This window comes from Podarcis cretensis, assembly GCF_951804945.1.
Source record: "Podarcis cretensis genome assembly, chromosome: 8".
NCBI lineage: Eukaryota > Metazoa > Chordata > Lepidosauria > Squamata > Lacertidae > Podarcis > Podarcis cretensis.
In genome coordinates this window covers 10,875,341-10,903,082 of record NC_137177.1, presented here as the reverse complement: position 1 = coordinate 10,903,082, position 27,742 = coordinate 10,875,341, and the positions used below count along the sequence as shown (strand labels likewise).

Here is a 27,742-nt window from a genome sequence, read left to right as displayed (position 1 = left end):
TTCAAAATCGAACCAGCTTTTATTTACAAAAATAGTTCCCCCTCCCCCCGCCGCATCCCTTGCAGGTGGGGAGGGAACACCACAGCCCTTTTTCAGGAGGGTAGAAGCACCTTCTCTCCCCCCCCCCACCCTGGTTTGGTTCGTAGCAGCAGCAACAACAGTGAAAGGCAAGTGGGGGGAGCTTGTTGAGTTTGGAGGACAGGAAGGTCACAGTGTGGTGGAATGCGTCCCCCAAGAACAAAAGTGAATACTGAGAAGTGGCAGCCGGGACGCCCCATCAAGGGTTGGGACTGGGCAGTGGCTGATTTTATGCTTATTGTGCAAGGGAGAGGAGGGGGCTGGGCAGCCCTGCGAGAACCGGGAAGCTGCCCTGCTCCCCTGTTTCCTCCCGAGAAGGAGAAGGGAGGTCAGTGCTTGTGCTCATCTGTGCCAAGTTGAACCCCCAGCACATATCTTCCTTGGGGGTGCTTGGGCGGCAGTGGGGTGTTATGTGCATAGGAATGTGGGGGGGGGGCTGCTGGTGTGCGAAGAAAGGAGCAGGATTGTGGAAGGGGCCGTGGGCAAGAAGGAGGCGCACAAACTCCAGGACTGCCAGGATCCATTGGCAGCGGGGTTCTGCCCTTTTAAAAACACTCCAACATGTATAAAAACGGAGAGTACGGGGCAACCGGCCCCCGGGTTTTGGAAGCAACGGGACATTTGCCTCCCGCAACCCACCAATGGCAGGAGTGAGAAAAAAAGCACCAAGAGGGATTTCCACTGCAAAATGAAGCCACGCCACACCTTCTCAAACAAAGCGGTTCCAGTGATGCAGGAGGGTTCAGGCCCCCACCCCCCTGCCCACCGTGCCGTCGGAGGGGCCGGGACCCGAGGCGGGTGTGGACCTGTCTGTGGCCCCACTTTGCTGGCCTTCGGGGGACCTGCTGCCCTCCTGGTGCTCCTGGGCTGCTCTGGCCTGGGCGTCGGGCGTTGCACCGCTCCCCACCGCCGCGCCGTTTGGCCCCTCCTGTTCGACGGCTGTCGCCGCGTTGTTCTCCTGGGCGAGAGTGTGGTTGGCGGCTCGGCTGGCGGCAGCCCCGGTGCTGTGGGAGGTCCTCTCCAGCTTCCGGTGCTTCCGGTGGGAGGCAGTGGCCGCGGGCTGCTGCGTGGCCGGATCCTGGGGGACCAGGATGTCCCGGATGAGCTCCGTGCATAGGGCAGAGGCCTGGCGCGTTTCGCGGCACAGCTGGGAGAGGCTCAGGAAGCCGTGGGGAAGGTCCTGCACTACCCGCAGAGTCACCGGCTGCCCCAGCGCTCGGAGTCGCCGGGCAAACATCACCGAGTCGTCCAGCATGGGGTCGAGGGCGCAAGCCTAGGGAGAGGCAGGGAAGGGAGGCAGAGTGAATGCATGGCTCTGGGCTGCCACCTGTAAACCAGGGGGTGGAGAACTTGCGACAACCCTGCCCAATTGCTGTGTGGGTGGGGTGGGGGGCGGTGGGAGATGTGGGGGTCCACAGGAGGGTGGGGCAAAGGAAAGTCAAAAGGACATGAAGAGAGATAGGAGACTCCTACAGAGGGTTTGCCTGGCCGTCTGATGAATGGAAGGATATTCCCATCATGCCAAGGGGCGACTCTCCCCCTGAGGCATCCGGTGGGCTGTTTTCTGGAGAAGAGATGCTGAAATGCCCAACATAGCCTCTGCCTTGCTTCTCTCCCCATCCCACGCCGCCCCAGAGAACTCCCTACCACCTCAGCCTCTTCCCTTAAGACAGCCTTTGCCAACTTGGTGACTTTTAGGTGTTTTGGACCCCAACTCCCATCAGCCCCTAGCCGGGACTGGGGCCGATGGGAGTCCCTGGCAAGGACGTCCTTAACACGTGCTGCTGAAACCTGTTCCCCCACACCCTGCCAACCAACTGCGCAGTTCTGTGAAGCCCGAGGGAGGTCGGCCTGCTAGCTTTTGTATCCTGTTGTCATGGACTGGCCGGATGCAGAAGGCATCATTTGGGGAACGCCCCCAAGGGAACCCCCAGGGGAAGAAGATTCAGAGCCTGGGGATTGGTGGTGGGACGACAATGAGTGGTCAGAGGGGGAAGAAGGAGAAGACTGGGAGAAGGAGGTGTCCGAAGCTGGAGAGGTAACAAGGTTTAGTGAGCAGGGAGAGTCTGTGGCAGAGAGCAGTCCAGAATCAGAGGCAGGAGAGGAAGGGGGCCAGTAGGCAGAGATGAGACCGGCCACTGAAGAATCCAGGGAGTCCCCAACTCCTGCTGCGACCAGCTCCCCAATCCCTCCAGATTGCGAGGGAAGGACCTGGGGGAGGAGGAGACTTAGAGAGCGGTGCAAAGCCTTTGCAACTGCCTCATTGGGACAAGACCTACTAGGGAGATTTCTGGGCTCACTAGGCCTGAGCTGCTTTGTTTCTTTGAATGAAGTCTGAACTTCACTGACACCTTGTGAGTTATTGCTGACTTGACCCTAGCACCCGCCTCTCAAACTTGTTGACCTCCCGAATCCCGCGAGCCCCAAACCAGCCCAGCCACTGTCCAGGGGGCCAAGATGGGCGCCGTTGCCCCGCAGCCTCACTCACCACGATGTGGATGGGCGGCAGCCCCTTCAGCATTGCGTCTGGCGCCAGCAACGGTGACATGAACGGGTTCTTGACGATGGGCGACAGCTCCAGGGGCATGCAGGTAGCCGGCTGGTCGGAGCGCAGAGGCTGGAAGCCGTCGGGGAAGGTCAGGGTGCCGTCGTAGCTGGGGGGCACCGCCTCGTGCTCGCCGTCACTCATGAAGAAGCTGGCCGCTGGAGGGTCCGGGTCTGGGGCCGGGCCGGGGCTTTGGGCAGGGCTTTGGGCTGGAGAGGCATCTGAGGCACTGGAAAGATTCTGATAGGTCTGGCTCTTGCGGGATTCTTTGCTGCTGGCAAGCGACTTGGATTTGAGGCCCACCTCGGAGATGCTCTTCCTCACAGGCTCTGTGTGCCAGGTGGGGAGTGACTGGTTAATGAGTGCCTCACAGTGCAGTTTCGACCACAGTGAGACCCGTCGTTGCCCCTCTCAGCACAAATCCCAGCGTTCACTGTTTCCCTAGAGCCAATGTTCACTCAATAACTCTTCCCTCCCTCTCTGCACACACACATTAGCAGCTTCTGGGTGTGGGGAGATGTGGTTATTGGGTTGTTGTTTTTATTTTGATTATATATTTTGTGGTTTTATATTTTGATTTTGTTCTGTTAACCTCCCTGAGACCTCCAGGTATAAGGCGGTACAGAGGTAACTCGGGTTACAGATGCTTCAGTTTACAGACGCTTCAGGTTACAGACTCTGCTAACCCAGAAATAGTACTTTGGGTTAAGAACTTTGCTTCAGGATGAGAACAGAAATTGCGTGGCGACAGCGGGAGGCCCCATTAGTTAAAATGGTACCTCAGGTTATGAACAGTTTCAGGTTAAGAACGGACCTCCGGAACAAATTAAGTACTTAACCCGAGGTACCACTGTATAGAAATTCAATTAATAATAATAATAATGGTTATAGGGTGAATGAGGATAAACCTGCTCCCTTCCCCTCCGTGGTCACAGCCCACAGCTGCTTTCGTTTCCTGTTTCTTGCTGCAAAACCTGATACCGAGGAGAGAAAGTGACACCTGATCTAAGAAGCACCCCTGGGGACTGCGATAAAATGCTCCAGTTTACAAGGGGGAAGAATGTCCTCTTGTTGCAGGGAGCACACAGCCCTACCTGTTCACACCACACATCTCCCCATACCTTCCCTGGGTAGGACCCCATCCCCAAATGCTCCCCCCACTGCCTCCTCCTTGCTATCACATGGTTCTTTGCAATTTTGTAAACAAACCACACTATCCATTCAGAAGGAAATCAGCCCTGAGTGCTCACTGGAAGGATAGATCGTGAAGCTGAGGCTCCAATACTTTGGCCACCTCATGAGAAGAGAAGACTCCCTGGAAAAGACCCTGATGTTGGGAAAGATGGAGGGCACAAGGAGAAGGGGACGACAGAGGGCGAGATGGTTGGAAAGTGTTCTGGAAGCTACCAGCATGAGTTTGACCAAACTGCGGGAGGCAGTGGAAGACAGAAGTGCCTGGCGTGCTCTGGTCCATGGGGTCACGAAGAGTCAGACATGACTAAACAACAACAAATAAACCACAATACCTCCCCCCATATAAACGGACCCAGACTCTGCGATCATCATCTGAGGCCCTTCTTTGTGTCCATGAGAGGTCCAGAGGGTGGCAACATGAGAAAGGGCCTTTTCTGCGGTGGCTCCCCGTTTGTGAAATGCTCTTCCCAGGGAGGCTTGCCTGGCGCCTTCATTGCATATCTTTAGGCGCCAGGCAAAAACATTCCTCTTCTCCCTAGTCTTTGTTTAATTAGCCAATCCATGTCCTTTTAAATGTGTTTGTGGGAGGAGAATTTGATTTATTTTGTAGTAATAATAATAATAATAATAATAATAATAATAATAATAATATGCTGCCCATCTGACTGGGTTTCCCCAGCCACTCTGGCCAGCTTCCAGCAAGTTACAAAACCATTATTATAATAATAAATTATAGCATTTATTATCTGCTTTGTGGTTTTAGTCTGTATTTCATGCTGTGAACTGCCCTGAGATCTTTGCATGAAAGGCTGATATACAAATTTAAATCACCGTCATCTACCAAGGAGTGTCCAAACTTTTTTCAAAGAGGGCCAGATTTGATGAAGTGAAGGGCCGTGAAGGCTGACCAAAAGGCCAACCAAAGTTGTTAACCTTTTTTTTTTAGGATTGAAGTTGTTGAGGGTATTTTTAGGATTTCCCCCCAGAAAATAAACTGCCGCAACAGACTTTGAACATGCCTGATCTAACACCTCCAAAAATCCAGAATAAAGCACAAAAGTGGGTGTCCCTGTGCAAAACAAGGGCACAGCTTGCTCTGTGGGTAGAAGAACAGAAGAGCCAATCTGGTCCAGCACCCTGTTCTTACAGGGACTGGTCAGAATCCCATGGGACGCCTACAAACAAAACCTGAGATCAACAGCCCTCTCTCCTTGCCTGTGATTCCCAGTGATCATCAGAGATACACTGCCTGTGAAAATGGAACCAGAAACACCTTTGCACGGAACATGAAAAGCTGAATTTGGCCCAAACAGACGACCCACCAACCCAGCTCAGTTCCCCAGCTGTCACTCTGTAGAGCCTCAGACAAGTGTCTTTCCCAGGTCTGTTAGTAAAGATCTTTTTACCCGGTGATCCCTGGGACCTTCTGCACAAAGAAGCACAGGCTCTACCACTTCCCTGTGAGGATGCAAACATAATTTCCCCTTCTCCCCTTCCTGCTCCCTTCCCCAGCAGCGTGCACCATGGAAAAGATTCAGCCAATGACGGGAAGGAAGGCAGCCTCCTTGAGGCCCATTGGCGTGAGCAGCTGCCAATCAATGCCAGGCTGTTTTTGCACAGGGATTGTGCTGCATGCGATGCTGACCCAGTGTATCAGGCCACAACTCTGTCAGTTTGCTCAGGTGAGACTTCCCAAGTAGCGGCTGCCATAAAGAATGTGGCCTAAAAACAAAGGACACAGAAACCCCTGCAGAATTCTGAGAATCTCGGTTCTTGCCTGAAGGGACGACCAAAAGAACGGCAGAAAGAAAGGAAACAAGATTCTAGCCTTCAACAGTGTAGCAGGTGAGGTGGCAGCTGGGGGGACGGAGAGGAGAGAGAGAAACAATGGTCCAATTTGGCTTAGGTCATCAAAACTGGAAATCTGGGGCCTAATCTACGCTGCTCAGTTAAAACGTTTAAAATTGTGTTATAAAAACGTGACAACAGAGGGCACTGTAGAGCAGCAATCCCTCCTCAATGGAAATTTGCATTGAGAGCTATATTACTTTTTTTAAAGTGTTTGCAGATCAGTGTAGATCCAGCCTGAGTGAACAAACACTTTTTCCTTCCCCTCTCAACCTAGCGATTCATGGAACCGTTAAAAGAGCGAAAGAGTCCATGACCAGAAGGAGGAGGAGTACCAGAAGGAATGGAAAAAATTTAAAGACTATTTAGCTAAATATGCTAAAATAACTTAAATAGAAATACTTGCAAGTACCAGATTGGCCTAGTATTTAAACAAGTGATGTTATAGAATAATATGTTTAAAGTAAAAATGAAAAGAAAGAAAGCTGTTAATTGATTAAGTAAATTATATGTGAAAATTGTTTTGGAAAACTGTTACAATGATATACATTGAAACTCAGCCTGGGGAGTCGGGGAAGTCACCCAACAATGTAAAGAAAAATGGAATTATTACATTTAAGATTTATGTTTGTTTATTTGTTTAAATACATGGAAAAATCAGTTAAAAAATTTGGGGGGAAAAGAGCGAAATGCAGAGAGAAAAGCTGAGATTTCTGCATGCAAACATGCCAGAATCAATACTGCAGAATGAGAATAAAGGTAAAGGGACCCCTGACCATTAGGTCCAGTCGTGACCGACTGGGGTTGCAGTGCTCATCTCGCTTTATTGGCTGAGGGAGCCAGCGTACAGCTTCCAGGTCATGTGGCCAGCATGACTAAGCTGCTTCTGGCGAACCAGAGCAGCGCACGGAAACGCCGTTTACCTTCCCACTGGAGTGGTACCTATTTATCTACTTGCACTTTGACGTGCTTTTGAACTGCTAGGTTGGCAGGAGCAGCAACGGGAGCTCACCCTGTCGCGGGGATTCGAACCGCTGACCTTCTGATCGGCAAGTCCTAGGCTCTGTGGTTTAACCCACAGCACCACCCGCATCCCTAAGCGCCACCCGCATTCCTAGCAGAATGAAAATAGAGCAGTGGGAAATCTGAGGTTCCCTGTCTCTAAAGCCTTATCTAGCTCTTTCCCACAAATGCCATGCCGAACCACCAGCAGCAACTACACCCCAAGCCAGCCAGCTCTGTACCCTGTTCAGACGATGCCAACGCACATGCCACCCTGTGCCAGCCGCAGAAGCCTCCCCTGGGGCTGACCAGCAAGGGTGTTGATGCAGCCCTGCCCCCTTCTCCTCGCCTCAAGCAGCGCTGCATGCCGTTTGGGGCAGAAGGCGGCTCCTACCAGCTGCCGGGTTAGTAAGAGTCGGGCCCTGCGGTCGGAAGAGCCGTGCCAGGGACAGCATCGCCAGCAGCTGGGCCAGGGGGCACCGGCAGGAGCCCCGCAGGCCCCAGGAGAAGGGGCAGCTCCCTGCAGAGACAAGATGGGTCAGAGGACAGCGGGGAATGAGGAGCAAAAAAAGATGGCAAGGCAGAGGAGCAATGGGGGAGGGCTGATTCTTACCTATCGGGGCATCAGCCCCATTGATCTTGCCCGTGTTCTCCAGCAAGGAACCAAACAAGGAGGAGGCTCCCAGGCGCAAGTCTCGGAAGAGCATGGTGGTGTCTCGGCGCACCATGTTCACGGGGCTCAGTTTCTCCAGGGTGGGAGACTCACACTGTTCTGGCTCCATCCCTTGGAATGGAAAGGGTGGAAAGAAACCCAGACAGTCAGGCCGAGACGTGTTCCCTAAAACCGTACAAACACACCCTGATTTTTGCCATGCCCTTATAACCTTCCGGCTCCCTACACCTCTCACGGTACTCCTCACCACCTCTTTCATGTTCTGGTTTTATTCGGGGTACAAGCTTTATACGAGTTTTAGTATATGTGCTGCCTACTGGTGAGGCTCGCTGACCTCCCGGAAAAGCAAAAAATCAACCTTTTCCTGTTAGGCAAAGATCAGAAGACGACCCGGATGGTCGCCAGATTCTGTGTACAGATCTGTAGGCGCAGACCATCTCCCGACTCAAACTAGTTCGTTAAGAAAATCCCCAAACTCGGTTCCATGGGTGAATCTGGGTCAGCTCCCTGCGGTAGTTTATCTTAAAGTTTCAAGTGTCTATATGCTTATCGCGTTTATTAATTTTAAATTTATTGTTGTAAGGTAAAGGTAAAGGGGACGCCTGACCATTAGGTCCAGTCGTGACTGACTCTGGGGTTGCGGCGCTCATCTCGCATTATTGGCCGAGGGAGCCAGCGTACAGCTTCCAGGTCATGTGGCCAGCATGACTAAGCCGCTTCTGGTGAACCAGAGCAGTGCATGGAAACACCGTTTACCTTGCCGCTGGAGCGGTACCTATTTATCTACTTGCACTTTGATGTGCTTTCAAACTGCTAGGTTGGCAGGAGCAGGGACCGAGCAATGGGAGCTCACCCCGTCGCGGGGATTCAAACCGCTGACCTTCTGATCGGCAAGTCCTAGACTCTGTGGTTTAACCCACAGCGCCACTCGCATCCCTAATTTATTGTTGTACATTGTTTTAATTGTTTGTTTTCCTTCTGTGACTGTACCCCCAAGTGTGTTTTATAAGCTGGTCTCCGAGCGTAATAAATTACCTATCTATCTTATACAAGGATTGACAGCTGCCTTACGGGGCTGCGGTGAAATAAAGAGAAAACAGTTTTGCGTTTTAAAAGCAGCAGCAGAAACGCCACAGTGCGTCTGAAGCCAGATGCCTTCAAATCTGTATTTCAAAGATGTCTGCAAATAAGACAGGAAGTCTGGCAGTGTCAACTCCACCACGTGGGAATCCCTTGCAGACGTGCCTGGAGACAAGCAGTCAAGTCGTGCATCCACAGTAGTGGCCAGAGCAGAAATGACCGCTGGGAGGAGTGTGGTGAGAATAAGCATGCAGCCACACAACCGGACGCCTTCCTCTGCCCCAGCTGCAACAAAACATGTCTCTCCCTTATCAGTTTCAACAGCCACAGCAGGCGCTGTAACTCTCCAATGGTTTGACTTCACCCCCAAAGGCGCGCTCCTCCATGGTCTCCCGAGACAGACAGATGCCAACCAACCACACAGCCAAGCTTAACCAACCCATGGACCTTCAACCGCTGCTTCCCTTTGCCCACCAGGAGTGATACCCCTCTTGCACCCCGAGTATCCCCTGCCCTCACCGGCATAGGCACTGAGGCACTTGCACAGCACGCTCAGAGGCAGGAGCGGGTCGAGCAAGGTGAGGAGGCGGGAGGGCGAGGCCGAGACCTGCATGAGGGTGGCCGGGTACGCTGCCATGATCCCGTCTGGCATCTTGATCCCGAAGGCGGCCGCCCGCATGGAGACCGTGATGCACAGGTTTCCGCCAGCGCTGTCTCCCGCCAGGCACACCGTCTGGGCTGTGGAACCTGCCGAGCGGCGGGGGAGAGAAAAGAGGTCAGAACCACTCAGGGCAAGCAGGGCAGAGGACTCTTTTTCAAAACCCAGCAGCAGAAGCCTCTCTGAATGCCAGACACCGCAGGCAGTGGCAGTGCCCGCACTTCGGAATTCCCTGTCTATTGACACTAGGCAGGCATCTTCGCTGTATTCTTTTCAGCACCTTCTAAAAACCTTTTTCTTTAGGCCCATGTAGATCAGTGGTTCCCAACTGGTGGTCTGTGGACCCCAGGGATTCTGTGGGACATAACAAAAAACTACCATAGAGATATCAACATTTTTCAAAAGTGGGGGGTGGGGTGGGGTCCCTGGCTTGGCTTTTGAAAAAATAGGAGGTTCACAGTACTTAGCTAATTGGGAACCACTGATGCAGACTGTTGATATGTGTTTTAATCTGTTTCTCATTGACCATGATTTTTAATTATTATTATTTTTCAAAAATGCTTTAATTAGCAGCTTTCGACTGCTCACAACAGTAATTTGATTGCTTCCTTCTTTCTGTAAACAGCTTTGAGATTTAATTTCTACTTTTACAGCCCGGTGGTGCATAAATTTCATGAAATAATAAGTCAATGAACAAAGCAACATGGGAAGCCCTGGCTGTGAGCCCCAAGAGAAGCCTGGCTGGGTGGCTGGCGCTGGAAACCTGTTGTGCACCGGAAGCAGGGCAAAAGCTGGTAGAAGGCTTTCATTACAGTGGTGCCCCGCAAGACGAATGCCTCGCTAGACGAAAAAAGCGCAAGACAAAAGGGTTTTTCGTTTCTTGAGTTGCTTCGCAAGACGAATTTCCCTATGGGCTTGCTTTGCAAGACGAAAACGTCTTGCGGGTTTGCTTCCTTTTTCTTAAAGCCATTAATACCCGGGGAATCCACGCTCCGCAAGACGAAAAAATCGCAAGACGAAGCAACTCGTGGAACGAATTAATTTCATCTTGCGAGGCACCACTGTATTATTATTTTTAGCTCTATGCAAACAAGGCATTTACACTGAGTAGACCTTACACTGAATATGACCCCCCCCCCCAGATGTTGCTTGCTGGAGCCATGCTTGCTGGGGTGCTAGTGGGAGATGCCGTTCAGATCTGGAGGTCTCCAGCTCTGCATGCGAAATGTCCCTCCTACCATCTCTGGAAGGACAACTGGGAAACCGAGCTTTGAGATTTGGGCACAGGGCAAGGATGGGGGGGAACCTGGGTCCCTGCCCCAAAGGCTCCTTGACTCTCTGTTCCCAGCCAGTATGGCCAATGGTCAGGGTCATTCCTAGGAAAGCTCAGTTGGCAGAAAGTGAGACAATTAATCTCAGGGTCATGGGTGAGAGTCCCAAGTAGGAGGACAAGATTCCTGCATTGCAGGGACTAGAGGATCGACGTGGTCCCTTCCAACTCTACCATTCTATGATTCTAAGATGCTAGGGTTGCCATATTTTGAAGAGCAAAAAGAGAACAGTCCAAGCCGCCTGAGCCTGAAAAACCTGGACCCTTCCTTTAAAATTTAAAAATCTGCCCAAATGGGCATGTTAGCCCCGCAAAAGAGGACATGTCCTGGTTTTCCCAGATGTATGGCAATCCTAAAGATGGGAGCTGTGGTCCACTGATCTAGGCAGACAAACGGTCAGAGCCAGCACAGCACAGCCTCCTGTGATCTTCCGAGGAGGATCTTAGCAGCTGGTTCCTCTCAGGCCACTGTGGCCAAAGCCCAGTTCTGGCCCCCACCTCCTTCCTTCCCCCCAGCCCTCCTTTTCTCACCCAACAGGTGGCAGTTCTTGATGGCCCAGCAGTAGGCATAGAAACACTCTTCCAAGGCCCGAGGAAAGGGGGCCTCCGGCGCCAGCGAGTAGTCGATGGAGAGGATGGGGGCGCCCAGTTCCTGAGCCCAGGATTTCAGGTAGGGCTCGTGCGACTTGGAGGTCTGGGCCACGAAGCCGCCGCCGTGGAAATGCACTACCAGGTAAGGCGAGCGAGGCAGCGGTTTGGTCCTCCAGCGCAGCTCCAGGGCCAGGGGGCCTTCGGGGCGCATGAGGTTGCAGAGCTCTTCACTGTCCTAGAAAAGGGAAATGCAAGCGGTCGAGGGTGCAGTGCCAGGCCCCGAGAGGCAAGAGGCGCCCAGCTGGCATCCACCTGCCGCCGCCCGGCGGTGCCAGTCCCCGGGGCCGTCAAAATCTCAAAGGGCTCTCTTGACAAACAAGATTGCTGTGACACATTCCTGGAATCTGTTGCCCCAGACTGCAAGCAGGGAATCGGATGGTTGAATGATGCTCCGTTTAAATAAAAAATGAATTTTGCATTTGGGTAACCCTCAACCATTGCAGAACATGGAATTTGCCCTCTCCCTCGTGTATGGCAGGTTCCTGATTTGAGGCAAACTGCAGTTTTCCTAGTCGTCTGTGGCAAACCCTGGTTTGCTCTTGTCCTGCAAGCCAGGATCAAACCCCGGAGGAAGGTAACAGGCATGTGAGGGGGGAAAGGGGGAGGAGGAAGGACAGAAGTTTGAGTTTCAGGGTAACCTTGGAACCGGAGCACTGAAAATGAGGCGCTTATTTTAAATGTGTACAGTGGTACCTTGGTAGTTGAACGGCTTGGCTCCTGAACAAATCGGCTTCCGAATGCCGCAAACCCGGAATTGAATGTTCCGGTTTGCAAACGTTTTTCAGAAGCCAAACGTCCAGCATGGCTTCTGCTTGAGCGCAGGAAGCTCCTGCAGCCAATTGGAAGCCGCGCCTTGGTTTTCGAACCCTTTCAAACGGACTCCTGGAATGGATTAAATTTGAGAACCAAGGTACCACTGTATATGCTGCTTTTTCTGCTTAAAACAAGCCTCAAGCAGCTAACAATGAAAGCCATACAATTAAACGCACCACCAGCAACAAAGACAATGACCAAAACAACATTTGCTGGAAACCACTGGAAAGGAGAGCGCTCTTGTTTTTGGGTCTGCTTCCCAGAGGCATCTGGTCTGCCAGTATGAGAACAGGGTGCTGGGCAGGATGGGCTGCTGGCCTGATCCAGCAGTCTCCTATGTTCTGAATGGCAGCAGAGTGGTTAAAAAGCTGTACGTCAGAGAGAAGGACAGACCATCTCCCTTGTCCTTGACTCCAGGTTTCCTGCAGTCAGGGAAACTGGCATGTGGGACGGCATCCAATTACAGAGCACTCCCGCTCAGCCAGGGTCCTGCCCGGGAACGGTTTGGCCTCGTGATGAGACCGTACGCCTGGAGAAGCTTTTTCAGCCTGCGGAACAAGTTCCCTTGCAGGCAATCTTCTCAGGGCACAGGTGGCTGCGATCGGATGCAAAAGCGGCGTGTGTGATTGTTTGTGCCATGGATGCGACAATACATTCCATCCATGCAAAATGACAGACCCCAACCACTACCACCCCCACCACTTTCCACCCAGGCAGGCGAGAGGCAGCAGTGCAGCTGAAGGACAAATTCCAGCAAGGCAAAAGCCCTTGAGGGGGCGGGGCAGGGCTGGTGAAGGGCGTGGCTAAATAACCACTGGCTAAATAAAGCCCAGGATTCCATATGCCTCGAAGCTACGAGGTCTGACCCTGCGCATCCACCCTAGCTCAAGCCAAGCCGCGGCTGCTCCCAGCTGCTTACCTGTCCCTCCCGCAATTCGTGGGAGATGAGTCTCATCTGCACGGCTCCTGGTCCGGTGTGGGCAACTGGAGGGGTGATGGTGACTGTCAGCTGGGGGTCAGCAACCAGAGGCAGGTCGAAGGAGTGTGGTGGCACCAGCAGCGCCCGGGATAACCGGACCTGGGAGGAGGCCATGCTGGCGAGGGACTGCGGAGAGGGCAGAAGCTGTGTGAGTGCCCTAGGAGTGAATTATCCAAAGAGCAGTTCCCCACGGGAATATCCAGGGCCGAGGTGGCCCGCAAGGGACCAGGTACGCAGCATGCATGGCAGCAACAGTGCTGCATCACTAATAATAATAAACAAACAAACAAACAAACAAACAAACAAATAATTTATTCATACCCCGCCCATCTGGATGGGTTTCCCCAGCCACTCTGGGTGGCTTCCAAAAGAATATTAAAAACACGATAGAACATCAAACATTAAAAACTTCCATAAACAGGGATGCCTTTAGATGTCTTGTAAAAGCCAGGTAGTTGTTTATTTCCTTGACATCTGATGGGAGGGCGTTCCACAGGGCGGGCGCCACCACCGAGAAGGCCCTCTGCCTAGTTCCCTGTAACTTCACTTCTCGCAGGGAGGGAACCTCCAGAAGGCCCTCAGAGCTGGGCCTCAGTGTCCGGGCTGAGTGATGGGGGTGGAGACGCCTCTCCAAAATTTGGACAGCCCATTTTGTTGCTATAGGTGCCCCCCCTAAACCTGTCCCTCCATCCATCTTTCACATCCCACAACCTCTGCTTCGCCTCATGCTCCCTGCCATCTGATCATGCCTCCTCTAAGCCTCCCCCTCCGACCCAGGCAGAGTCTCTCTCCCATCCAAGGTCCCTTCTCTCCCCCCCCCCCAGTAGGTCCAACCTCCTGTCATCTGAGGCAGGACTCACAGCCAGCAGCTCCATCTCGGTGAGGTTCCAGAAGCTCTTCCAAAAGTGCACGTCCAGGTTCTGAGTGATGCGCTCAAACTCCGCCCCACGGAGCTCGGGGTCAATGGCAAACTTCCCGCTGGTGAAGAGAGAGCTGGCGGCCACGCCTGAATGGGGGGGGGGGCACGAGAGAGAGAAAGAGGAAGAAGAGGGAGAGAGATCAAAGTGGTTGGGTGACGGCTATGGGGAAAACCTCTGCTTCGAATTTCAAGAAAGGGGCTGCCCACATTATTATATCCCCCTGTGCGTCTAGTGCAGGAGAGAGAAAAATAAAAATATGCGGTATCACGAAGCTCATTGCTGGTAGCAGAGAGTGAGGTCAAATGTTGACACGTTTTCCAGAGACACTGGACTTCCTACGCATAGTGGGGATGTGCCTGTGGCACTTATGCGCTGCAAAAAATGCGCTTGTTCTACCGCTTCTACAGTGATTGGAATCCTTCCTGACTTGAGACAACCTTTTCTGCCCTTGGGAGACGTTTGGCCTATACTTCAAAATACAGTGGTACCTCTGGTTGCGAACAGGATCCATTCCAGAGGTCCGGCCATATCCTGAAGTTTTCGCAACTGGAGATACCGCTTCTGTGCATGTGCGCACGGCAAAACACTTCTGGGTTTGCTGCTTTCGCAACTCGAAGTTACCCCAAGGGTAACGTAACCCGAGGTTCCACTGTAACTGCCCTATTTTTCTGTCTTATAAGACACCCCCATGTATAAGATGCCCCCTATTTTAGGGGACTCAGATTTAAGAAAATGGGGGGAGATGTATTCGTGTATAAGACACCTCCTAATTTTTTACATTATTTTAAAGGGGAAAAAACCTAGTCTTATACACGGAAAAATCCGATATTTATTTGTTTATAGCCCACTCTTGTCTTCAAGGTGCTCAAGGCAGTATACATGGATCTTTTCCCACCCCACCCTCATTTAATCCCAACAACAACCTTGTGAGGCAGGTTAGGCTGAGAGACAGTGACTGGACCAAGGTCACCCAGTGAACTTCATCCATGGCCTACGCGGGACTGGAACCCCGGTCTCTCCCAGGTCCTAGTCCAACATGACACCACACGGTCAAAATAATACAAATAACGTGTGAGGAACAGCATTTTGACCCACTGGCCTGGGAAAAGGAGTCACCTATGCATTACAGGGAAGGGGAAACAAGCGTTTTGGTGTTCAGGGGGACATGATGGGGAGAGGAACACAGTTCCCATGTTGTTGATGTGCCAAGATATGCCTGCCATTCCCCCCCACTGCCACTCACCAATGCCGGACACATGGCGCTTGTAATTTTCCCCAAAGGAGACGAGGCTGATGGCAATGGTCTGCAGGAAAGGCCGGATCGAGGGAGCGAACTGGGAAGGAAAAGGTCAACATTAAGGCTGGGCAGAAACTCTTAATGAATAAAATAATCACATTTGTTTCTTGCTTTTTCTTTTTCTTTTTTTTAAAAAAATATTTATTAACATTTTAAAGACTGTAAAAGAAAGACAAAAAATTAAACAAAACAAAACAATACAATGCAAAAATGAAAACACCACACAACACCAACCCCCAAACATTAAATTAACAAAACCAAACAAACACAATTTAAAACTTTTTCTTGCCCAGGGCAACCCAAATTGGAGCGGGGGGGGGGATATCCTAAAAACACCCCACCCACTTCTAAAAGGCTACAGATAGTTTAATAAGCAAAAGGCTTATTATATGGTTGTAGAGGAATGTTTTTGACGGGTGCCTAAAGCTGTATGATGATGGTGGCAGGAAAGCCTCCTTGGGGAGAGCATTCCACAAACGGGGAGCCACTACAGAAAAGACCCTGTTCTCAAGTTGCCACCCTCTGGACCTCAAAGAAGGGCCTCGGATGATCACAGGATCCTGGTAGGTTCATATGGAGAGAGGCGGTCCTTGAGGCACAGTGGTCCTGAGCTCTTCAAGGCTTTATAGGTTACAACCAGCACTTTGAATTGGGCCCAGAAACTAATTGGCAGCCAATGCAGTCGGGCCAGGATTGGTGCAATATGCATAAACTGTCTTGCCCCAGTAAGCAGCCTGCCTGCTGAATTCTGCACCAGCTGAAGCGTCTGAACCGTTTTCAGAGGCAGCCCCACATATGAGGCATCGAACTATCCTAGAGGTTACAGAGCATAAACGGCAGAAGTTAGGTTATTCCCGTCCAGACTGGGGCAGAGCTGGGCCACCAGCCAAAGCTGATGGTAGGCACTCTGCACCGCCAAAGGCCACCTGAGCCTCAAGCAACATCAGTGGAGAGGGAGGGTAACTCCATCAGGAGCAGGCAAGCTCCCATTCATCCTGTCTAGCGAATCACCCACTAGCAGCCTTGTCTGGACTGAGCTTTGGTTTGTTGACCCTAATCCAGTCCATTACCGGTCCAGCACACCCACGACCACACCATGCTTCCCAAACCCGGCTGCTGGTTCCAAGGCTGAGAAAGGCAAGTTGAGAAATCTACAGCCAGAGGACCAAACCGTGAGAGGCGGGAAACAGGATGCTGCGTTTGGGGAACTGGTTGCTCGCAGGCAGAGGCCTGGCCGGGCCTGGTTCTCATAGCCTGAGCCAAACATGCGAGAAAAGGAGGAGGAGGAGGAGGAGGAGGAGGAAGAAGAAGAAGAAGAAGAAGAAGAAGAAGAAGAAGAAGAAGAAGAAGAAGACGACGACAGGCTGGATCTCCCTTGCAAAGTCCTGCCAGGGTTCCTGGCTGCATGGACCCTCTGGGTGAAGTCAGAGAGTCAGGGAAGCTCCGCAATGGAGATCCAAACTCAGCCGTGAAACTTCGTCTCCTGTGAGACAGAGCAATGACTGGCAAGTATGTCGGGGTGGAGGAGGGAGAGAGCCAGAGGGACTTGCATGACCCATGGGCTCAGGGCCACACAGCCAAGGCTGCCGCCTGCGTGGAAAAGAAGAGAGAAGGAAAGGGGAAGGCCAGAGCCGGCTTTCCGTGACGGGGAGGCCCTGACTCCGCTGTGTGGCAGGCAGCTCTTGCCACAGAGGCTCCTTTGGGACAAACACGGAGGGCTCTGTGTTGGGCAAATCAGATTAAGGGAGCTGATGGGGACCAGCGTGAGCTTTGCAGAAAACCAGGTGAACTTCTTGGGAGGAGTACAGAGGTCTTGTGAGGAAAGGGCATCCTGGGATGAAGCGGGCTCTCCTGGCAATTATTACTACTGCGGTATGAGATGGCCGCTACGTAAAAATCAATAACAAAAAACACAGAGCAAAAACTGGGGGGGGGGGCGATGACAGATCCCTGCCCCCAGGAGAATACAGCTGAATGCAGCCAGTTATGGAGGAACAACAGAGGGAGAAGTCAGGCCAGGCCAACAACGGATGAATGCAAGCAAACGCAGCTGTGGCAAATTCAGCTAAGCTGTAGATGGGGTTGGAGAGGGCAGTTGGCAACTTCACAGGGTTTGGGCTGAGGGGAAGGAGGAGGAGGGCTGCAGCTCCGCTGCCTTACATGCAGAAGGTCCGAGGACATCAAGGGGGAAAAGACCGAGCTCCTTTTAGAGCAGGAGACCACAGAAATGATGACAGGTAGGAATGTGGGGGTTCACTGATGCTTGCAGCGGGTCAGGGGCCACCTCCCCAAAGCCCAGGACCTCCATGCAGGCTGAGCGTCTCCCCTCCGCCTCACCTGGAAGCCCATGCAGCGCCCGTAGAAGCAGCCCTTGTGCATGGTGATGTACTCCTGCAGGAACTGCTCAGAGAGCCCTCGGTCCTCGTGGTTGAAGAGGTGGCCGGGCCGGTTCTGGGTGAGAAGGCGCTGGGCCAGGTAGACGAGGGCTCGCAGCTGCGTCAAGGCGGTGCAGTAGGCCTCCAGTTCGGCGCAGTTGTGGCTGGTGCGGAAGAAGATGCTGCGCCGGTTGGTAGCCACGTAGCGGCTCTTGTGGACGATGTGGGCCAGGCAGCAGCGCACCGTCTGCGCCAGGCTCCGGTACCCGTTGGCTGGCGTGTGCTCATCCAGGTCGAAGATGTGGTAGATGGTGGCAAAGTGGCTCAGCACCGGCTCCAGGCACCGGGCGTGCTCCCGAATGGTGGTGAAGGCCGCCACAAAGCGCCGGCCCGTCTCGCTGGTGCTCTCCTGGAAGAAGTTGACGTTGTCTTCCGCCAGCGCATGCAGGGTCTGGAACAGGGGCCGAGGATCCATGGTGTCGGCGACAGGGGGGCCTGGAAGAGGAAAAGAGAGCTGTGAGGGGATCCCCCTGGAAAGAGGCGGGTATGAAGGGAGGCGGGTGGAGAAGTTATGCTGATGCGACTGAGCGCAAGGAGCCTCTTGGCAAGAGAAGAGCGCACCTTCGCCGGACGTCCTGCCCCTTACTTACACTCCCCCGTCACTGCCTCAGCTACGTACTCCACATTCCCTGATTCCTCGGCTTCCATGTCTCCTCCGCGCAGGCCGGAAGCCCTGTGAGCAGAGCGGGCATCGCTTACTAAGACAATATCAATGTACGGAAGAGCCCGTTTCCAGAGGGCTCCACCTCACTCTCTCTCAACGGTTCTGGCACCCAGGAATAATGAAGCTGTGCAGGTGAGAATCAAGCCCACTCCGTGTAAACATGTAAAAAATGCAGGCAGGATTTGAATGAAGAGCAGCAGTGCGGAATATTTATAATATGCAGCAAATTTAGAAATTATGGGGGAACTACGGTGGGGTGAAGCTGTATGGGAAATGGATGTCTACTTGGAAGCATGTATCAATTTGTAAACTTTTGAAATTCAGAAATAAAACTTTAAAAAAAACCCAAAAAGAGAATCAAGCCTACTCCTAATGGATGGAGCAGGCAGATGTTGCCCACATCTCAGTGGGGTCCCCGAGTTCCCTCTTTTATCCCTCCTCCCGCCACTGGTTGCAGCTCACTTCTAAGAGCAGGTAGGGGTTAAGGTGAGCGCACAACTTAAGCTGTTGACCCTGGTGAGGTACAGGCAAAAACCTGCTCCCTTTCAGGTGGAGCGATGGGACATGCCTCTGACTAATGGTGGTTTGAGCCTGCCCAGAGATGGCTGTGTATTGCAGGGAGTTGGACCAGGTGACCCGGGGGGGGGGGGGTGGTTCCCTTCCAAAACTCTAATTTTGTGACTGGCAAACCCCCGACCCTCGCTGAGAGGTGCCCAAAGCACTCCCCACAGGAGCACTCCCCACTTGGAGAGCCAGTGTGGTGTAGTGGTTAAGAGCGGATAGACTCGCAATCTGGGGAACGGGGTTCACGTCTCCGCTCCTCCACATGTAGCTGCTGGGTGACCTTGGGCCAGTCACACTTCTCTGAAGTCTCTCAGCCCCACTCACCTCACAGAGTGTTGTGGGGGAGGAAGGGAAAGGAGAACGTTAGCCGCTTTGAGACTCCTTCGGGTAGTGATAAAGCGGGATATCAAATCCAAACTTTCTCTCTCTCTCTCTCTCTCTCTCTCTCTCTCTCTCTCTCTCACAGGAACAGCCCACCCACATTTAATAAATAACCATCATCCTATCAACAGGCCTTCCAAATAGTTAGGAGCAGCCTCCAGCACTTCAAAGACGTCCAAAGCTCTTTGCATCCTCAAAAATCCTGACAACAGCCCTGCCAGGGAGGCTAGCGGCAGCAGCAGAGGTCTTCGATCGCTGAGGAGGCAAGAGCCTGGTCTCAGGCTACCAGGGGACGGTTCTTGGAGACGCTCGAGCACAGGAAGAGAGAGGGGCTTGCGTCGAGGGTACTCACCCACCGCTGCCCACCAAGGACTAGGGCTTCCTGATGCCACCTGGAGTTGCCTTTCGGCCACTGGCTGCCTGCCCAGCCAGCCGGCTTAAAAGAGGGCTGGGGAAGTCAACAGGCTGGCCCCGCCTCGGAGGAGGGGACGAGGGAGGGAGAGTTTGGGATTGACTGGGAAGGGGAAGGAGGGCCAAGCTGCAGTCTCAGCCCATCTCTCTGTTTCCCCCTCCGCAGCGTTCTGGAATGCTCAGGCGCTGCATCAAAATTCCAACATTCCAGTTCCGCTGCCAGTTCCCGCAAACCCATGGCTGGAATAAACTAGGCACAGAGTGGTTGGTGTGCATGAATTGTTTTCTTCACCGGATATATTTGGTGCCCGCAGCAAAGCTGCGGGGAGGGTGGAAGGTGCTGGCTTTGGATTATTATTATTATTATTATTATTATTATTATTATTATTATTATTATTAGGTACTGTTTTCTGAGAGTGCAAATGACCCCAATGGGGAAGATGCTTCACGAGGGAAGCTGGGCTAGGAAAACTGGGGAGAGAGCAACAGGTGGGAGTGGGGAGACAAGAGGAAAATGAGGAGCACGAGGCAGAAATTTAGGGGTTGTGGGGAATGGTGGTCTCAGTCCTCGGATGCTTGTCCCTCCAGCTGGAAGTACCTATGTAATTACCACTTTTCAAGTCACACTTGTATGTTGTTGTACACACCGGAGAGCAGGGGGAGATATTTTTACCCAAAGTGCATTGCCTGTTGGGCTTTCCTGTGTTTGCAAGAACCCCTCCAATTGTGGGGGGGGGGGGAAGCTGCCCCCCTAAAAGGGTAAAAGGGACCCCTGACAGTTAAGTCCAGTAGCTGACAACTCTGGGGCTGCGCCGCTCATCTCACTTTACAGGCTGAGGGAGCCGGCATTTGTCCGCAGACAGTTTTTCCAGGTCATGTGGCCAGCATGACTAAGCCGCTTCTGGCGCAACGGAACACTGAAACCAGAGCAGCGCACGGGAACACCGTTTACCTTCCCGCCGGAGCGGTACCTATTTATCTACTTGCACTTTTTGGTGTGCTTTCAAACTGCTAGGTTGACAGGAGCAGGGACCAAGCAATGAGAGCTCACCTTGATGCGTGGATTCGAACTGCCAACCTTCTGATCGGCAAGCCCAAGAGGCTCAGTGGTTTAGACCACAGTGCCACCCGCGTCCCAGCTGCCCCCCTAAATCAAGTAAATAAATAAAAATATTTAACTGACCAACTGCATCACAGATAGCTCTCTTCTGCTCCTTTTTAACAAAAGTCCTGCTCCCCCTAACACAATTCCTAGCTACGCCCATGCCTCCAGCTCCTATTCCTGAAGCTGTCATCTGAGCATGTGCAGCGGCTGCCTCAAATGTACACACCTCAGCTTAACTGGAAAAGGAACATGGCATATATTTCTGAACTGTGTGGAAGCTGGTTCGAGGCGAAACACAACAAACAGCGTCATTTCCCAAGAAACTACAGGACAGATATGGATTGGTGCTAATGCCATGCACACGACAGCTTCAAACGCCGGAGCCAGAGTAAGCAACACTGTGTACTACACAGCCGCTGCCTGTTTCTTCCTCTGCAATCAATGAGGACCAGAAACCTAGTGCTTCCCCCCCCCCAAAGGACGCGGAGAGTCTAGCAGTTCTTATTATTATACTCTACACCACATGATATATTTCTGCACTGGAGGGCAGGACCCGAACCAATGGATTCAAGTTGCAAGAAAGGAGATTCCAGCTAAACATCAGGAAGAACTTTCTGAGAGTAAGAGCTCTTCAACAGTTGGGACTCTCCTTCCTTGGGGGTTTTTAAGCAGAGGTTGGACGGCCATCTGTCATGGAGTTGAGATTCCTGCATGCAGGGGGGTGGACTAGATGACCCCCAGGGTCCCTTCCAACCCTGTGAAATAGTGTGGCAACAAAGATTCCAAAACCCCGGTCCTCAGCAACAACAGACCTATTATATTCTTTTGCATTTAATACTGTAGGAACTGAGTTGGTTGATTCCGTAACAGAAGAATGAAACTATTTGCACCAGAAGAACAGAACAGGGCCCTGCTCTTCCTCACACAGGGCAGGGAGCCATGGCTGTTTATGGGGCTCCCGTGACCATGTTTTCAAGAGCGGTGCCAATTAGACCAACTCTTTCCAGGAGGACCACATGCTCCCCATGCGCAGACAGGTCCCATGGGGCTCCTTGAAGCTCATCTGAGCTTGGGCTGCTGTAGAGCAACAGCCCTTGTGCAGAGCGCTAAGGGCAAGAAAGGGGCATTGCACTCGTTGAGCCAGATCAGAAAAAAACTAATAGGGATCATAGACTCACCAGCAAATGGTCCTGAGACTTCTATTTAAATCAGACAACGTGGGGCACTATTTGAAATGGTCAGACTTCAGCCCCATTCTTAAAGCGGCCCATGCCAACTTTTCATGCAGGGGCTGGAATATCTTTATTTATTCGAATACCAAATGAAATATTGCTCCTCACTACAAAATACCTGTCGTTTCTGCCCTCTGAATCTTTCCCTTCCGATTAACAGGAATTTGCAATTCTGCTCCGTTGCTGACCTTTGTTATGCCTTCCCCACAAACACACTTTCCCAATTCCCTCCTCACGCCTTGCTCCCTCCTCCACTCTGATTCCACAAAAAACAATCCCAGATTCATCATAAGCACACACCATGCTTCAAAAACACATGTGCTCGTAAGGTGTCCATAGTGCAGGCAAATGCACCTCTGCAAAGGTTTTTACGCACTTTTCTCTCTCACACACAAACTGAGCCTATCCGGCCGCACTCTTTTGACACTCTGTCAGAGGGACAGGCCTATCAGCAATCTGAATGCCAACTGAATTATCTCACCTTGCCCATTCCACAACGCCTTTTTAATTTATTTATTCTTTTCTTGGGGCTAGGCTGCCGAGTTATTCACATCGGCATCTGTCATCGCTTCCAAGATCGCCTTTTTAAACATAAAAGGTGGTGAAACCTCCCAGGTGTGGAATTGTAACGTCACGGGCACTAGCCAAACAGCACTGTGCACAGTCAGCTTCTGCTGCAAAGTGGCAGAACCAGTTTTCATCATCCTGGATCTTGGAAAGAAATAAGTATCTTTCTATGCAGTGCAGCAGGGGCACATCAACCGCTGAAGTTGACTTATTTATTTGAAGTATTTATACCTCTCTTAGCAGCCAAAATCTTGAGGCAGCTTGTAACAAAATGGACAATAACTCCACAGTTACAAAAATGAGCTAAGAGGCATATTATATATATCAGTTCCCCCTTCGTCCTCCCATGTTCCAACGACCAGTCTGCAGCTGGTTCTCCCAGCCTGGATCTCACTTTCAAAGCTACCAGATGTTGTTGATGTCGTCATTCTTATTTCTAATTACTGAATTTATATTCCACCCTTCCTCCTGAAGAAGCCCAGGGTGGCAAACAAATACACATCTTTCTTTTAAAAAAAGCATTTTAAGACAGCTAAAACATTCTAAAATCAGTTTAAAGCATTATTTTCTCCAGTGATCTCAGGATTGCCAGGAACAGCACTCCTTCATCCACCAAATGCCAAAGAGGAATGTTCTCAAATGCATCCTGAAAGTTAATCATGATGGAGACAGACGTACCTCACTAGGAAGGCTATTCCATGAACGAGGAACCACCACAAAAAAGGCCCCGTCACAGGTGAGCCGCCAATGGTGCCACTACCAACAAGGTCCTACCTGCCAATCATATGGTCTGAGATAGTTGATACTGGGGAAGGGGCTCATTTAAGTATTTGGGTCCCTAGGAATTTAGCAACCCACAAGCCAGGGCCTCCTCACTGCCCTGTCACTGCTGTCTTCCCAGCCCCTGGTGCCTGATGCAGGAGATCCAGGAGCAGCAAAGGTGTTACAAGTCTCCCGCACCCCCAACTTTCAGGTTTATAGTGGGCCTCACCCTAAGAGACACGCAGCATCCTTTTAAACAACAAAGGGTTAAATCCTTTTTATCATTAACTTGAGTTTTCTTCCTAGGAGAGAACGGAAACCGCCCCTTCTGTTTTATTGCACCAGGTGCAGAAGAATCGAGTGGCCCTCCAGATGTGGTCGTAGTTCAGCTCCCGTCGGTCCCAAGTCGGAATGGTGGGAATTGCAGTCCCACAACATCTGGAGGGCCATAGACTCCCCATCCATGTTCTACTGTGGCATGGAGTTCCAAAGATGGGATAGAGATGCAGAAGGCAAAACTTTGTTTTGAGCAAGAGCTGAAAGATCTGTGGTGCCGGGAGATGCCCAGGCTTTCACCATTCCCTCCCAGGATGTGGAGTTTGAGACTTGCCCAGCTGAGTCACCGCTTTGGCATCTGTTGGGGAAGAAATGTTTCTGGGTAAACTAGGAAACACATGAGGGCAGGATGAGAGCAAGGGGCACAGGCAGCAAAGGGGGCACATGTCAAATGCCAAAAAACATGGAAAACAGGGGACTGGGAGAGAGGGCAGGGAACAGCCTCGCAGCTGGAACTGGACAGGGATGGGAGGGAGGAAATCAACTATCTTCCTTTTCTTTCCTCCTCTCGGCAGGGTGTGAAACCTTTGCCCTTTAACCTCTGCTGTGCAGGGGGGAGAGAAGGGGGGCTAGCTTAAGGAATGACGACCTGCGGTGAAAGCCGAGCCTCCTTCGTGTCACACCATGTCCACGTGGCTCTCGGATTGGTGGACGAAAGACCCGCACCCGTTCCTGGTCTTCCCCTCCCCTCGCCACCTCCTCACCCCAGGTGCTCCACTGCCGCAGTTTCTAGCAAAAACACAAACCAGCGAGAAACAGCATCTCACGCGGCTCTGCCAGGGCTAATGCCCGCATCAGTTAAGATCATCAGGTGACCTCTGGGGCACAGGCGCAAGCTGTGCCAGGCGCGCTCAACACAAATCTCCCTTTGTGGCCGCCAGCTGAGCTGCCGGCCTCCTCCCTGCCCCTTGGCGTCACCGTGAGGGCAGAGAAAAGGCTGGTCGGAGATTCTGCCAGGAGCAAAAGGGTGCCCGCTTCTGCAACGCTCGTAGATTGGGAATGTGGCGCCTCAGGCAACGCCTTCGCAGGCCTCAACAAGTTCGGCAAACCAATCGCGCTGCCATTACCGAGGAAGAAGAACTGTAATAACAGCGGTACCAACTCAGCATGACATGTTAGAAGCTAATTCACTGACTAGACAAAAAGTGACAAAACGAGTTCTGTGAAACTGCTGTAGGTTGCTCAGGGGCTGGAGGGTAGGGTGCCAGGGAAATATGCAAAAACATTACTAAACCTTGAAACGAATCCTTGCCATTAAGGACAGGCATTGGTTCGAGAAACCAATTTTGCAGATATATCTTTCTTTAAAGAGGGAGCGATTGTCATCTGGGCAGCGCAGGACCTCCATACACACTGCCCAAGCTTGCGCCCCAGAAAGGTCACTTTGGGTCTGTTTAAACGCAACAGAAACAACACGGCCTGACTTCACCCCCAGAGGCGCACTCCATTGTCTCTCGAGACAGACAGATGCCAACAATGTTTGTGGGGCAGGGGGTGTCCAGGGCAGTAAGAAATCACCAGAACTCCTGGCTGAGAGGAATGTAATATCGTGAACTTTGAAGCGATCTGAACATATACCCAGTCACTCGGTGTACAACTTTAAAAATAAAAGAAACCTTGTTAGAATTGCCATTTTATCAGGGCTCTCAGGGATGTGGCAAGGTGGTTCATTAAAAAGTAATTGGAAGACACAGCCAAGAGAGGGAACAAGATGGAATCTCAAGGTACAGTAACAGAAGAGAATGTGGCACAGTTTAGTCATTCTTGGGCCTTTGCTGACAGAAGGAACCAATCTTGACAACTTCTACAAGAAGCTGTCATCCAAAATTCATCCCAGCAAGGGAACAGGGCAAAAACGTTTTGCATTTAAGAGCAGAGATGTGTGACATTTGCAGTGCAATTCTACGCATGTCTACCCAGAAGTAAGTCCTATTGGTTATACGGGACTTATTCCTAGGTAACAGTGTCTAGGATGGCAGACTAAGAGTTCAGAAATTACTTTGGGTAGGACTCTGAAACTAGTGCTTATCATCCAGACTCTGAAACTAGTGCTTATCATCCAGACACAGATGGCCAGCAGCTTAAATCTATATCGGAACCTGAAAGCTTACATAATTCTTCCTAAAGCCCCAATATCAAATTTTTAATTCACCTCCATCTCATAGAATTTTCAGATATATGCAGCTGGTATCTGAGAATCTCACTGAGAATTTCCACAGGCAAACACAGCATACACAGAAACAACTTTCTTACCCAGAAGCCCAGGTGCCACCCAATTATGCGGCACAGAGCAGAACACACACACACACACAAACACACAAAAACACACTTGGAAGGGATGCTAAGAAATTCCCTTCCCACATCTTGGCAGCAGGGTTCCAAAGATTTCACTATTGATCAATGACATATATAAACTCCTAGAAGCAGAAGATCTAGTACACACATTCTGCTTAATATGCTAAATAGAAAAGCCATAATTTAGTAAACATTTTAATCAAAGTAAATCTGACACTCTCTTACACTGTATTCAAAAGGACCCAACAACCATTGAGCTCCAGAACCCACCCACATCTTCTCAAGAACCACCACAGCCAATCACACAGTTAATTTCTAGCAGATGTCGCTGAGGGACAATGTGATATTGTCCCTCAGCGACATCTAGAATTGGGGAGACCTGAGTTCAAATCCCGACTCAGCCACTAAGGTCACTGGATGACTTTGGTCAGCCACTATCTTCCAGCCTAATCCCTCTCACAAGGATGTTGTGATCATAAAATGCTAAGAGAACCATGTACATTGCCTTCAGGACCTTAAGATATAACATAATAAATACAAATCCTGTCAAGATACCATGGATCATACTTTCAGCAACATAAGCCCCATAAAGGACTTGAGTGCAACAACTTCCAGAGGGTGTAGCTACGTTAGCCTGCCCCAGCAAAACACACACACACACCCAATTCTTATATCACCTTAAAAGCTAACATTTTAAAATTTACTTAACAAAATTTATTTACCGATTATAAAAAAAACCTTCTAAGCAGTTTACAAGTCTTTTATTATGGCCTAAGATTCCACGGTCTACAACTGACTTCATCAGATGCATGATAAGTAATCCTGCATATACCCATAACTCAGAACAACATTTTATTCATGCCGACGAAGTTGGGACTGCAGTCCACAAAAGCTTAAACCAAATTGAACGTGTTAATCTTTATGGTGCCACAAGAACCTGCTGGGCATTTATTAAAAAATAGTTTGGGACCACCCCTTTGCTATTTTCAGTTGCGCCTCAAGCTCTGCACCGGTGAATCACCACAGATCCTTCAGAAGACTTGAGGCACCCCTGAGGACCATCCCTGGGAAAAAGGATCCACCAGCTGGGGTTTCCACATGATCTACTATCCTAGGCATGTGTGAGAGAGTATTAGTCGATTACCCTTGGATTCCTTCACATACACACCCCAACATTACCAAGCTGACTGTTTGATCTCCTACCGCTGCTCCTTATTTATGCTATTATTGTTTTTTTACTGCAAAGGGCTTTGTCGTAACAGGTCAAAGCGTTAATTTCTGCATGCATTCCTGCTCCAAACTACGTACCTCCACCTGCGATTCTTGCGTGAGATTTTCCTCTGACAATCCACCCCTTGCAACTCCTATATATGTGTGTGTAGATTTGCCTCCATGGGGGATAGCACCCCATGCTCCTGACCTGCAGAGGTTAAGGGCGCCAGACTGACTGGGAGACCCGGGTTCAAATCCTCCCACGCCCTCATTAAGTGACTTTGGGCTGCAGCCACCCTTTCTCAGCCTTCAACAATCACACAACACGGCCCATGGAACTGTCACAAACGCCACCATAAAGTGAGCTGGCCTTTAAGGGACAACGTTATTTGAAAACCTCCCCCCCCCCAACAATAACTGTCTACCGCCTAATGTCCCCCCCCACTTCCCTAATGGAAGTGCCCTCCCACAGAACGAGGAAGAGCGGACTCAGACCGCACCATTACAACTTTGAGGGGGGGGGAGCAGACCGCGGCGGGACGTGCCAACGCCTCAAAAGGCAAGCCCGCCTCCCCCTTGATTGGCCCTTTACTTACCCAACGGAGTTCCGTCTCCTGCCCCCGCCGGCCCCCTGTGAGCCCCCTTCCAGACCGGCTTCCGCCTCGGAGCGAACGTTCGGTAGCGCCACATGACGGGCGCTCGCCAATGAG

General features: G+C 51.3%; 1 protein-coding gene across 4 annotated transcripts; it reads right to left on the bottom strand.

Moving 5' to 3' along the window:
• On the bottom strand, nucleotides 1-27,742 carry LIPE (lipase E, hormone sensitive type). 4 transcript variants are annotated; one of them, XM_079985349.1, is made up of 11 exons: nucleotides 19,465-19,665; nucleotides 18,094-18,176; nucleotides 17,406-17,938; nucleotides 15,015-15,105; nucleotides 13,712-13,857; nucleotides 12,792-12,977; nucleotides 10,940-11,234; nucleotides 8,940-9,167; nucleotides 7,281-7,451; nucleotides 2,567-2,952; nucleotides 1-1,351 (listed from the first exon to the last, which is right to left on the bottom strand). In XM_079985349.1, exons 2-11 carry the CDS (start codon nucleotides 18,149-18,151, stop codon nucleotides 821-823), a joined length of 2,625 nt encoding a protein of 874 aa, XP_079841475.1. In that variant the 5' UTR covers nucleotides 18,152-18,176; nucleotides 19,465-19,665; the 3' UTR covers nucleotides 1-820. The 4 variants fall into 4 exon arrangements, with proteins under 4 accessions (XP_079841475.1, XP_079841474.1, XP_079841473.1 ...); XM_079985348.1 differs by lacking the exons at nucleotides 18,094-18,176; nucleotides 19,465-19,665 and adding an exon at nucleotides 27,629-27,742; XM_079985347.1 differs by lacking the exons at nucleotides 18,094-18,176; nucleotides 19,465-19,665 and adding an exon at nucleotides 27,129-27,448.